Below are 12,144 nucleotides of genomic sequence, written 5' to 3' on the forward strand. Positions count from 1 at the left end.
CCACTTGACTCCTCTGTCCTCTCAGTATTTTCCGGAGGCCGTATTTCCTCGGTCGATTCCTCCCCGCTCTGCTGACACCGAGGATGGTGAGCGCCTTCGCCTTCCTATTATTATTATTATTATTATTGTTTTAGTTTGATCCACACGTGAACTCACCTCTCCCTTCTGTCTGTCCATGCCAGCTTCCTGTCAAAGCCGACGCTCGGATGAGTTTCATCGAAGCTCTGAGAAAGTGAGTTCTGATCTCCAACGTTTTCCATTCAGCTGTTCTCCTTTCATGTATTCACTGACTTGAGCATCGTTGCCTACGTGTTTTTGTTTGTTTTGGGGCCTGATGATTTACCAATAATGATTATCTGTGAATATTTGGTGTCATGACACTTGTTTGTGTGTATTCAGGGCAGATAAGATCCCCGCTGCACAGCATTCGTCTTACCTGGACTCCTGCCACAAACAGAGGCAGCAGGATGGTGGGGGTTATTATTAATCCAATCATTATTATTATACTCACAAAGATGTCCGTCTTTTATTTGTTTGTGTAGTTTCTTTTTCTCAAACATGAATCTAGAGAACCGTGACTTCATTCCCACTGTTGTTTTCAGGGAGTTCTGCGTGTTCGAACACTAAGGATGATCCTCTGGAGGTCCTGAAGGTTCAGCTGCAGGAGTTCACACAGCTGGTGGTGGAGGGAAACGAGGGAGGTAACGTATCTCCACCTCAGACAGACTCACTACACCGAGCGTCTCTGGATCCCTCATCTCCGTCCTGCTGTGTCCTCAGAGACGTGGGCCCAGCTGTCCAGGATCTCACACACTCTGAGCGTCCTCTTCCCCGGCCGACCCGAGGAGCTGCTGCATGGACGGACGGTCATCGAGCTCCACGTGGACGGCCCTCCGGCCCCCCGGCTTCACCTCAACGTCTGCAGCTTTCCTGGTATTACATCGTGGTCTCTGCTGTTTTATCTGAGTCAGTGATCCCGTTTACACTCTGTGTTCAGGTGGTCGACGTGATACTGAGGAGCTTCTGCCAGTGCATGCTGAACGCGTCCAGAGCAAACCCTCCCAACAGGTGAGTCCTGCAGCTTCATTTATAACCGTGAACGAGCCGAGTCATTAAAGGGACAGTTTGGATGTTTTTAAGTGGAGGGATGCACGTCAACCCGGGTCCTTCTGTGTGTCTGCAGACAAAGCCAGTGGGCCTCCTGGTTTGTCAGCGTGTTGCCTGGCAACACACAGTTCCTCTCCAGCCTCCTACACCGACTCTGGGACCTGTTTCACAACCAGGTACAGACATCGGGATTCGTTAATTCAATTCAAAGGGAATTCTTTTATTCATATCATTCATCGTGTCTTAAAGGGGTCTTCGCTGAGTGCTGCCCACTTACTGGGTCTGGCAGCGTTTGGAGTCCATCTCCACGCCTCCATGTCCCACAATCCTCTGGTCCAGCTGGTCCCGCCCGTCCTGCCGGAGCCGGTGCCCGTCGGTGAGGCGCTGAGCTCGGCGCTGGTCTGCAGCACGCAGGCCGACATGCTCTTCTGTGTCAGGTGAGTTAAACCCTACAGTCGGACGCTGATGACCTTTCACCCCCCAGTTAACCGGAGGTTCTCGTCCAGGTTGTGTGTGGCGACCGTGTGTTACGGCGTCTGCAGAGGAGACTCGCTGCCTCGGACGCAGCAGCAGGACTTCATCCTCAGCAGCTTCTACAAGAAGGTGAGGGTTTCCTTTAGCGCGTCATCAAGCTGAGAGATGTGAGGAGGAGGAGGAGACGCTGAAGCCTGGATGTAGCAAGTAGGAAGGTAGAAGTGTAGAAAACCCCTGCTGTGTTTGTACAGCTTCTGTACCTCGTCCCAAGACTGTTGCCTGAAGCCAGAAGACCTCCCGTCACGGCTGGCGGTCCCATCCGGGACCTGGAGGACGGGAACCTGTGGAGCAGAGCCACAGACGGTGACGCCACCTGGAGGACGACGGCTCGGCATCTGTGGAGGAACCCGACGTTCCGTCAGCTAGAAAACACGCCGGGATATCAGGTAGGAAGGCTTCACTGCATCACTGGTTTGTTGATTTGATTGATTAATTAATGTTATTAACTTCATCTTTGTCTAGTTACTGTTCTCAGAATGGCTGGCTAACGAGCTCAGAGTGCAGAGAAGTGAAGACGCCCTGACGGACCCAGAACGGTACGACAATCACCACTAGTGCTGCTTTGTGTGTGAAGACAGACTCATGAGACAGCAGCATTAAAACTTGTGTGGTTGTAGTCAGGAGTACCAGCAGTGGGTCTGCTCGGAGGTCTACCTGCCCCGCCTGGAGGAACATGGAGGCTGTGGAGGAGACGTGAAGAACCTCTGCTCTCATCTGCTCAACGCCATCATGGACCAGCCGTTAAGGTGTGTGTTCACAAAACATGTTTTCTCATAAGGCATCCCCTGGATGGACCTGTCGATCAGCAGGTAAGCCCCGCCCCCAAAGCATCCCCTGGATGGACCTGTCGATCAGCAGGTAAGCCCCGCCCCCTAAAGCATCCCCTGGATGGACCTGTCAATCAGCAGGTAAGCCCCGCCCCCTAAAGCATCCCCTACTTTCTGGTCTGGTGGACTCTAAATGGACCTGTGGCCAACCCCTGGTGGCCAGCAGAGTGGATGACAGTTTCAGGCACTTCAGCATCAGCTTCACTTCTCAGAACCGGAGGTTAAAAATGTAACTGTTGTGTATTTTTTGTCGACAGCCACCAGAACCTGGATAAGGGTTCCTGTCTGCCAGACCTGCTGTCCCGGTTACAGGTCTGTACGTTCTCTAACACAAGCGATGATCCTAAATGCTTTTAGAGAGATAAAGCCAGCATTGTGTGTGTGTGTGTGTGTGTGTGTGTGTGTGTGTGTGTGTGTGTGTGTGTGTGTGTGTGTGTGTGTGTGTGTGTGCGTGTCTGTGTGTGTGTGTGTGTGTGTGTGTGTGTGTAGGAGTTTATCTATGACATGGAAGTGACTGACCTCGCTGGAGGCCGAGCTGATGTCTGCGACCTCTTGTTTGAATCCGTGTCTCAGAGATGTTTCTCAGCTTCACAAAGCATCAGCCTGCAACACACACTAAACACGTGGAACAGGTACACACACACACACAGACACACACACACACACAGTGTTCATCAGTACGGTAGAAGGAAGTGTGGAGGTTGTTTTCCTTGTGTTGCCCAATGACAACAAATGATCCTTGAATACATGTGTGTGTGTGCGTGTGCGTGTCTGTGTGTGTGTGTGTGTGTGTGTGTGTGTGTGCGCGTGTGTGCGTGTGTGTGCGTGTGTGTGTGTGTGTGTGTGTGTGTGTGTGTGTGTGTGTGTGCGTGTGTGTGTGCGCGTGTGTGCGTGTGTGTGCGTGTGTGTGTGTGTGTGTGTGTGTGTGTGTCTGTGTCTGTGTGTGTGTGTGTGTGTGTGTGTGTGTGTGTGTGCGTGTGTGTGTGTGTGTGTGTGTGTGTCTGTGTGTGTGTGTGTGTGTGTGTGTGTGTGTGTGTGTGCGTGTGTGTGTGTGCGTGTGTGTGTGTGTGTGTGTGTGTGTGCGTGTGTGTGTGTGTGTGTGTGTGCGTGTGTGTGTGTGTGTGTGCGTGTGTGTGCGTGTGTGTGTGTGTGTGTGTGTGTCTGTGTCTGTGTGTGTGTGTGTGTGTGTGTGTGTGTGTGTCTGTGTCTGTGTCTGTGTGTGTGTGTGTGTGTGTGTGTGTGCGTGTGTGTGTGCGCGTGTGTGCGTGTGTGTGCGTGTGTGTGTGTGTGTGTGTGTGTGTGTGTCTGTGTCTGTGTGTGTGTGTGTGTGTGTGTGTCTGTGTGTGTGCGTGTGTGTGTGTGTGTGTGTGTGTGTGTGTGTGTCTGTGTCTGTGTGTGTGTGTGTGTGTGTGTGTGTGTGTGTCTGTGTCTGTGTGTGTGTGTGCGTGTGCGTGTGTGTCTGTGTGTCTGTGTGTGTGTGTGTGTGTGCGTGTGTGTGTGTGTGTGTGTGTCAGAGTGCTGCTAACCCTCCCTGCAGCGTTGCTCGTTAGAGTGAAGGGTGAGGGAGGGAGGACGACCCTGGATGTTAACTCGCTCATCGAACACGTCAACCAGCATCAGGTGAGTTTCTCATCTGATTATACAACATCTGGAAAAGTGCAGCGAATGTGACAGTCTCTCTCTCTCTCTCTCTCTCTCTCTGTCTCTCTCTCTCTCTCTCTGTGTCTCTCTCTCTCTCTCTCTGTCTCTCTCTCTCTCTCTCTGTGTCTCTCTCTCTCTCTCTGCCCCCCCCCGCCCCCCCCCCCCCCCAGAGGGAGGCCTGTTCTCCGGTTGGCTTGCTGTCCTGCCACCTGACATCACACCTCCTGAGAGTGAGTCACTGAAATCCCCTCTGAGATCTGTCTGTCTGTCCGTCTGACTGACTGTCTGTCTGTCCGTCTGACTGACTGTCTGTCTGCCTGTCTGTCTGTCTGCCTGCCTGCCTGTCTGACTGCCTGCCTGTCTGTCTCTCTCCCTGCAGGGCGTCTTGTGTGCTAGTGCACGTTGCCATGGATACTCGGGGGAGGAAGTCAACAAAGCCTGGTCTCAGATCAGTCTACGCTGTCCTCTGCTGCTGGTCTCCACAGTGGTGCTGCTTCCTCTCTCCACACAGATAATCACTGTTCCACTCGCTCCGACACACTTCATCCAGCGTGTGTGTGTGTGTGTGTGTGTGTGTGTGTGTGTGTGTGTGTGTGTGTGTGTGTGTGTGTGTGTGTGTGCAGCACTGGTGGCAGCGTCTGTCTCCAGGTGTGTTGTCCCTGTGGCGGCGTCTCTGTGACGGAGCTCCTCTCCCCGAGCAGCTCCGGATCCTCTCCGACTGTCAGACCTGGGCCTGCAGGTAAACCTGAACCTCTGAGCTTCTAAACGTGTCGACGCGGCGCTTTTTAAACGCGCGTCCGACGTCGTGAGAAGGCCGAGCCGAGCGCCGTCCTTCAGCTTCCACCCGTGTTTTGTGTCTCTGGTGGTTTTTGTGTGTCGGTCGCTTCGCGTGACGCTGTTTTTTTTCTGTCTGCTGTTCAGATTGGAGAAGGGGCTGATGTCATCGTCGTCATGGTCACCGCCGCCTGCAGCTTCAGCTCTGCTGCTGGCCGCCAGCCTGCATCGGGCCTGGCGAAGCTGTTGTCATGACGACCCGGGCTTCAGCACCGCCCTGAACGCGCTGCGACTCGAGACAGACTCACAGGCCAGACAGGTGAGACGCCAACGAGCCCAGATACATTCATGGTCTCCATGGTAACCAGAACCTTTTACTGGCCTCTAGTGGCCTCTAGGAGAATCACAGTTTGCCATCCAATCACCCCAAAATATAAGTTTCCAACCAAAAAGTCAAAAAGGATATTATTATTGTGTTTGTCTGGTTTCATATATTAACTCTATTGTCTCCTTTCTTTGTCAGGTGCTTGTTTTCCTGCTCTTCCTGTGTGTAAATGACCATCTGTCATCCCTCCTCTATCCTCAGGTAATAAACTTTAACTTTTATTATACACACTAATGATCCCGCCAAGGTGAACATTCACTCTAAATGCTGATTCATTAATGTATTGTGTTCGTGTCTGTAGGAGCAGAGCCATCAGACGGACTCCTGCAGGGACCTCCTGGTCCTGGTGGTGGACTCTGCAGACTGGCTGCTCCTCTTTAAATCCACCGGTACGGTCCACCTTCTGAAGCCACATGTGTGTTTATTAGTGTTCCTGCTTTGTTGAGGGATTAACCCTTTTCTTTTCTCAGCTCAGGAACGAGGTGTTTATCAGTCGGTCGCCATGGTGACGTCAGATGCTTTTACCCGACTGATGCCGTGGGCCTTTTACAGGTGAGTTACAGCTTCACTGCTGCAGGCAGGTACGCCTGCCTCCAGTTAAACCTGTGTGTGTGTGTGTGTGTGTGTGTGTGTTCAGTCTCATGCTCCAGCAGAGCGGCGAGCTGCTCCAGAGAGCGGCGTCCTGTCCCGGCTTCCTCCACGCCGCCGTCCGCTGCTACGTCGGGCTGCTGCAGCTTTTCCTGGAGGCGCCGGCCGGCGGACCCTCCGGTGATCAGGTGACTGAGACGCAGGTGGCTGTTTCTGTCACCGTGACGACGTCGACGTTCATCTTTTTAAATTGTGTTGTCAGACGGAGCCTTCCGAAATCCTGATCCACGCCAAGCAGTTCCTTCTGAGAGCCATCTCACAGTCGTCCCCAAGCACCCGGTCCTCCAATCACCTCAGACAGGTACCCACGCAGAGGCTAAGCCCCGCCCCTTCCTGACAGTGCACATCTCGTTAAGATCTTAATCAACTCTCTCCATCTCTCCATCCTGTCTGGTCTGCTGGTTCCTGGTCCCAGCTGGAGTCCCAGTGTGCAGACCTGGACCCAGAGGTGGCGGCGGCTCTTTCTGTGCACCTGGACCCGCCCGGTCTCAGCCCAGAGATGGACTTCCTGTGAAGGGCCGACCCAGTTCACTCCACCTCGTCCTCCAGAAGGAGGCGAGTACATGAAGTTTGCTTCATTCACATGACGCTGTCTAGACGACCTTATTAGGAGTGTTGATGGAGCGGCTACGTGTTAGCGTAGCCTAGCACCATCAACCAGACTCCTGCAGAGATGAAAGCTCCAAACACAAAGAATTGTGAGCTTCCTCGCTGCTGTCAGAAAGTAGAGAGTGAAATATTGTGGATTTGTGTCGGTAAACACATGAAACTGTCATGTATGTCAGTATTAATGAATTATTAATACTTCTCCAAATATATAAATACATTAAAAAACGTCTACATCAACGCCAAACCAGCCGTCATATTTAGTAGCATCTTTAGTGGATTAAAAATAGCACCAAAACAAGTGAAAAGGGAACTCGAGTCTAGTCCACATGAGCTGCTGCCGTGCAGGCTGGGGTTCGTGTTGGGCCCACTGACGTTCAGAAAACTAGAGGGCTTCAAAGCCGGAGACCACAAACCAACGTACTTCAGGTTAAAGAAACACAAACAACAGAATTTATACGCTTTTATTGTCTGTTCTATGGATGCAGGCGTGGATACATTTATAAATGAAGGCGTGGTTATGAAAGGAAGCAGAGCGGCGGCGTGCGTCGGGGCTGGAGGTGGAGATCCATCACTCGTCATCGCTGACTTGCTGCCTGAACGCCGTCTGGGCCCACTCGGCATTCCGGCTCACACACAGCTGCTTCCCCTTGGTGGTGCCGACCCTGCGGACAAAACCAACGACAGGTCAGGGGGGGTTCAACGATGTGCAGCTACTTATCCTCGAGTAAAGACGTACACGAAGGCCGGCTCCCGACAGCTGCTGTGAGTCTTGAAGACGGAGATGATTCTGTTGGGCGGGACTTGTCCGGTGGAGAATTCATTGCAGCAGTAGACGGGAGCATACAAGGCATGAGCTGCAGGCACAAACACAGTATTAAACATATATATATATATATATATATATATATATATATATACATACATCGGAGCTGGCTTTTACCTTCAACATGTACACATACAGTATGAATACAACCCACTTATTTACAGTTACGACATTATGTAAAGAATCACGTCTCTGTGAGACGAAGTGATGATTAGTTGGAAACGCCTTTTCTTTGTTTAATTTTATTAAATGTGTCTTACATGAAAACAGCCGTCTCCTGTTCTGTTACATAACTGTTAACATTTTAAAAAGTAAATCATCAAAATGATGTTTAAGGTGCTTTAAATGTCCTTCCAAATAGAGCAAAACATTCTTATTTAATACATTTGACTGAGGTTTGACTTTAGAGACGAATTTAGGTCGACTAAATTTAAATAAAAAACTGTTCTTGTTGAAACAGTGATGGTTAAATAAAAATGTCCTGACTTTATGCAGATTTAATAAAAACAATCATTTCTAAATGGACTCTACATGCAAATTAAATACACACACATGAATATATATTTGTATATATATATATACATAAATATCTAAATGTTTTCTATATGATTGTAATTTGAACTGAATCCAGCTGGAATGGAAGCGTCCCTCAGACAGACTCACGCATGGCGTTGCAGCAGTAAACCATCATCATCAGCATCATCAGTCCCGCTGCCAGCTTCGGGGTCGTCATGGCGTCCTCAGGTCCCGGTGGCGGCGCTCTTCGGTCTGACGGCTCTGAACGCAGCGCTGCTTATATGACCTCGTCTCCACACTGTGGTCACACACTTCTGCTGCTGTGCTGCTTCTTGATCTGATAAAGATGAGATAGTCCTTTCATTTACAGCAGCAAGACAGTAACAAAATAAGCATAATAAATAATAAACATGCATTGACAAGAAAAGTACAATATAAAAAGATATGAACACTAAGACTATAAAGAAAGTTAAATAAAGAAGAAGGTATAATGTACATAATAGACCATTTCCAGAATATATACAGGATGGACTAGATATTTACATGATAGACAGAGATGGAGCATGTTATGTTTGTATTACACTTGTGTAAAATAACACACATGGGATGAGGAGACATCCAAGGACAGAGCCTGTTCTGGCCCACAGCTGTGATTCTACTGCCCCAGCAGACCACTCCATAAAAGATGGCTGATGCCACTACTGAGTCGTGTGAAAAAGACCACGATGATGATGAAGAGGGGCAGATAAGAACCAGGATGTAGATTCATCAGACTCAGAAGAGTTCTCATGAAGCTCTGTGTGAACCAGAGCCACCATGGTGTTATAAAGGCTTCAGGGTTGTAGTGTTAGTCTAGGACTAGGGTCAGTCTAGGGTTAGGGTTAGTCTAGGACTAGGTTTAGTCTAAGATTAGGGTTAGTCTAGGTAAAATAATAAGATGAATTACTACACAGTAAAATAAAAGTACGTTTTCCCTATATTATATATACATACATATATATATATATATATATATATATACATATATATATATATATATACATATATATACATATATATATATATATATATATATATACATATATATATATATATATATATATATCTGTATGAGTATGTTGTAGTGGCAGGAACAGACATGTTGAGCACTCCAACGCTCACTAACAGCAGCGTTGAGCTTCCTGTTCTGCACCAAACCGCCATCTCTTCACCACACTGATGAACGCCATCATCACCGGCTGCAGGTTTTGATACTAGAAGTTATTCACATCCAACTGCCTCAGTCATAACCAACCAAAATATCTCACCCCCTTTCCTGACCGTTAGTTAGTTATTAGACAACGATATATTCACGGACAAGAACATCATATTTCACTGTACGCCGACGACATTCTTCTGTTCATCTCTCATCCCCAAGCCTCCATACCTCTTCTTTTGACTTTAATCAGCATCTTTGGCAGACATAGCATTTAAAGACTTCTCATTTCTTGGTATAACTGTCACAAGAACTCAGATGACCTTCTACAGAAGAAATGGCATAATACATTTGAGCAACTTAAACAAAGTATACATTTTTGGAAGACTCTTCCTATTTCTCTTGTAGGAAAGATTAATGCATTTAAGATGATTGCACTGCCAGTCTCTTCCATGTTACATTGCCCAGAATTAGTTTAAACAATTAGATTCAATTATTGTACCTTTTCTTTGGAACTACAACCTCCTAGCATTGCTCAACAGCCCCACCAAAATGAGGAAGTCACAGAATAATACCAGCTTTGTAATCAATGGTACGCACATGGGAGCAGATAAAACTTCATATCAAGGCCCCAAGTGTAGATATCGATACTCCAGTCTGTGAAGATCACGCTTCCATACCTGGCCTCAATGACATGCTTGTTCTGCCTCATTTACACAAGCCAGATATGGAATACCTGCCTCAGGTTTTTCAGGTTTTTTTTACCAAACTTTGAAGTTTTGAATAAACACAATGCTCTAGAGAATATTACTAGTCTGGACCCGGGTACTCGTGGGCCAATCTCTGTTTTCTATCGAATGCTTCATGATGGAGTTTCCAGTGAATTCAGAAACGTATAAAAAGCATGGGCAGGCGAGTTGAATATGGAAATAACTGGTGAGATTTGGGAAGAACGTCTATGAAACGTATAAAAGTGTTCAGTTAACACCAGACACAAACTAATACAGTATAAAGTACTCCACAGACTCCATTACTCACAAGAAAAGCTACATACGTTTTACCCAGCTGTCCCACCGACGTTAAGCCTCGATATAAGGTACTCGAGCACATTCATTCTGGGCGTTTAGTACGCTTTATTTGGTTTGGCACCCAATTCTCTGGCTGTCCTTCTAGGGGCCACAAGTGTCCTTTCTTCTGTCAATACATCTGAAAGAAGAGCAGTTACATCTGGGATGGTGATGCTAAAAGCTGATTCTACGAGTGTGGAAAACGGACTCTGTTCTTTCCATCTGGAGACACTGAGACTCTACAAAGAAGATAGATACGTTATAAAAATGTTGATAAAACATGGGGGATTAGCTCAGGAGGTAGAGCGGGTTGGCTGGTAACCGCAAGATCGCCTGTTGGATCCCCGGCTCCTCCTAGCTGAGTGCCTGGTGTCCCTGAGCAAGGCACCTCACCCTAATGTCTCCTGACGGGCTGGCTGTCGCCCTGCGTGGTTGACTCCACCGTTGGTGTGTGAATGTGTGAATGAATGTGTGAATGAATGTGTGAATGTCAGTCATTCCTGTAAAGTGCTTTGGAGAAAAGCTCTATATAAATGAGGACCATATACCCTGGGACCCGGTACTGAATTACATTAAACATGTATAGATACACTACACTGCCTCACAGGCAAACAAGAATGATTTATTTTACTATTATTATTATATATATTAATTTGTTCTGCTCTTATATTCTGTCTATAGTAGATACTCATTTTATGACCACGACATATCGTTGTAATGCTTGATGTGCTGTGTTTTTTACTTTTTTCTTTTTTCTCTTCATTGAAAATCAATAAACATATTTAAAAAAAAGAAGAAGTTAGAAGCAGGTGTTGTTGTGTTGCAGCGTGTTGACACGGAGGCAGAGAGATGGCGTGAGATCAGCAGCGATGCGGTGATGATGATGATGATGATGATGATTAGAGAGGAAAACCTCACTGATCTGATCTCAGCACGGAAACAAACACAGAGTTGCAAAACAACAAGTGCATCTTTACAGCACATTCAGATATCACGACTGTTTGAATTTTGATATGTAAATAATATGTAAAGGGTTGTACGGTGCTGGAAATCCTTGAAAACACTTGACTGTTAGAGTGGTGTTTCCAGGTCTGAAAAGTGCTTGGATGTAGACTAAAGGTCTTGAAATGTGTGTTGTATGTGATGACATCTATGATAGAACAGAGAAAAGAAGATCTCCATATCTGAGGGACTGAAAACAGCATTTCCTGACATTTCTTTATGAAAAATGCCTTTTGATGATGAACAGATGATGAAAATAGTTGGTGATTATATTTCTGTGGATCTGTTAGTGGAATTAGTTTTCCTTTCATTTGTGGTCCTTCTGTAAAAAGCTGTCTCCAAACATCATGTTGGTTGTTTAGAGGACAATAACATCTCATTTAATGTGATGAACAAGTGACAGAATAAGTAGACTGAATACTGACCATTGGATTGATACAAATATGGAGTTTACCACAGCTGGAAGGGGCTGGAAAAGCATGGAAATGCACCTTGAAGTGCTTGAAAAGTGCTTGAATATGACTCTTGGTTTTGAATCAGTGTTGTTAATAAAAGCCCATGAAGACGAGATCACACTGGTTTCTGTCTCCGCACTAAAAGCGACATCATGACTCACTTCATGCTGATCTGAGGTCTGCAGAGATGCAGAAAATGTGATCTTATCGAGATCTTATCGCAGGTTGAGCGACGCCTCCGTGACCCATTTAGATCATTTCCTCCTGATCATCGATGGGGAAAAGCCAAATCAGACATCAATAATTATTCATAACGGAGTGTTTTATAAGTCTTAAAATGTGTCAGGGGGGAATTGTCTCAAAGTGTTTACAGTATCATAAAAGGTCAATAAGGTGCTTACAAGTGTGCAAAATATAATATCAATTTAATATAAATAAGAGAGAAGACAGAAAAGCAAATTAAATATGAAATTAAAAATAAAGCATAAAGGTTTTTTTAATCATTGAATTACTTTTTTTCATAACTTTAATGGGTTTGACGTGTAAAATAAATGAATGGTG

At 46.7% G+C, this 12,144-nt stretch overlaps 2 protein-coding genes across 4 annotated transcripts in view; one reads left to right on the forward strand and one right to left on the reverse strand.

The window, feature by feature from the left end:
• fanca (FA complementation group A) overlaps window positions 1-7,149 on the forward strand; it is a 16,428-nt gene extending 9,279 nt beyond the window's left edge. The window contains exons 18-43 of one of the 2 annotated variants that reach the window (XM_084017063.1): window positions 26-86; window positions 183-232; window positions 400-470; window positions 603-701; window positions 781-917; window positions 998-1,068; window positions 1,184-1,283; window positions 1,357-1,544; window positions 1,614-1,710; window positions 1,833-2,027; window positions 2,104-2,177; window positions 2,259-2,387; window positions 2,726-2,780; window positions 2,958-3,100; window positions 3,983-4,088; window positions 4,280-4,339; window positions 4,489-4,596; window positions 4,733-4,848; window positions 5,031-5,202; window positions 5,407-5,469; window positions 5,570-5,657; window positions 5,739-5,820; window positions 5,906-6,082; window positions 6,118-6,217; window positions 6,332-6,471; window positions 7,011-7,149. In XM_084017063.1, the coding sequence (XP_083873189.1) occupies window positions 26-86; window positions 183-232; window positions 400-470; window positions 603-701; window positions 781-917; window positions 998-1,068; window positions 1,184-1,283; window positions 1,357-1,544; window positions 1,614-1,710; window positions 1,833-2,027; window positions 2,104-2,177; window positions 2,259-2,387; window positions 2,726-2,780; window positions 2,958-3,100; window positions 3,983-4,088; window positions 4,280-4,339; window positions 4,489-4,596; window positions 4,733-4,848; window positions 5,031-5,202; window positions 5,407-5,469; window positions 5,570-5,657; window positions 5,739-5,820; window positions 5,906-6,082; window positions 6,118-6,217; window positions 6,332-6,430 (2,641 nt within the window). In that variant the 3' untranslated portion in view covers window positions 6,431-6,471; window positions 7,011-7,149. The remainder of the gene's footprint in view (window positions 1-25; window positions 87-182; window positions 233-399; window positions 471-602; window positions 702-780; window positions 918-997; window positions 1,069-1,183; window positions 1,284-1,356; window positions 1,545-1,613; window positions 1,711-1,832; window positions 2,028-2,103; window positions 2,178-2,258; window positions 2,388-2,725; window positions 2,781-2,957; window positions 3,101-3,982; window positions 4,089-4,279; window positions 4,340-4,488; window positions 4,597-4,732; window positions 4,849-5,030; window positions 5,203-5,406; window positions 5,470-5,569; window positions 5,658-5,738; window positions 5,821-5,905; window positions 6,083-6,117; window positions 6,218-6,331; window positions 6,472-7,010) is intronic. The other variant, XM_084017064.1, reaches the window with a different exon arrangement.
• Window positions 6,973-8,480, reverse strand: LOC311018261 (C-C motif chemokine 4-like). Of its 2 annotated transcripts, XR_014597696.1 has the most exons (4): window positions 8,466-8,480; window positions 8,012-8,201; window positions 7,262-7,379; window positions 6,973-7,187 (listed from the first exon to the last, which is right to left on the reverse strand). XR_014597696.1 is itself a non-coding variant. In XM_084017131.1 (3 exons), exons 1-3 carry the CDS (start codon window positions 8,079-8,081, stop codon window positions 7,094-7,096), a joined length of 282 nt encoding a protein of 93 aa, XP_083873257.1. In that variant the 5' UTR covers window positions 8,082-8,172; the 3' UTR covers window positions 6,973-7,093. The 2 variants fall into 2 exon arrangements, 1 of the variants encoding a protein (XP_083873257.1); XM_084017131.1 differs by lacking the exon at window positions 8,466-8,480 and having other exon boundaries at window positions 8,012-8,172.
• Between the last annotated feature and the right edge of the window lie 3,664 nt (window positions 8,481-12,144).

The sequence above is a fragment of the Eutrigla gurnardus genome (assembly GCF_963514095.1).
Source record: "Eutrigla gurnardus genome assembly, chromosome: 9".
NCBI lineage: Eukaryota > Metazoa > Chordata > Actinopteri > Perciformes > Triglidae > Eutrigla > Eutrigla gurnardus.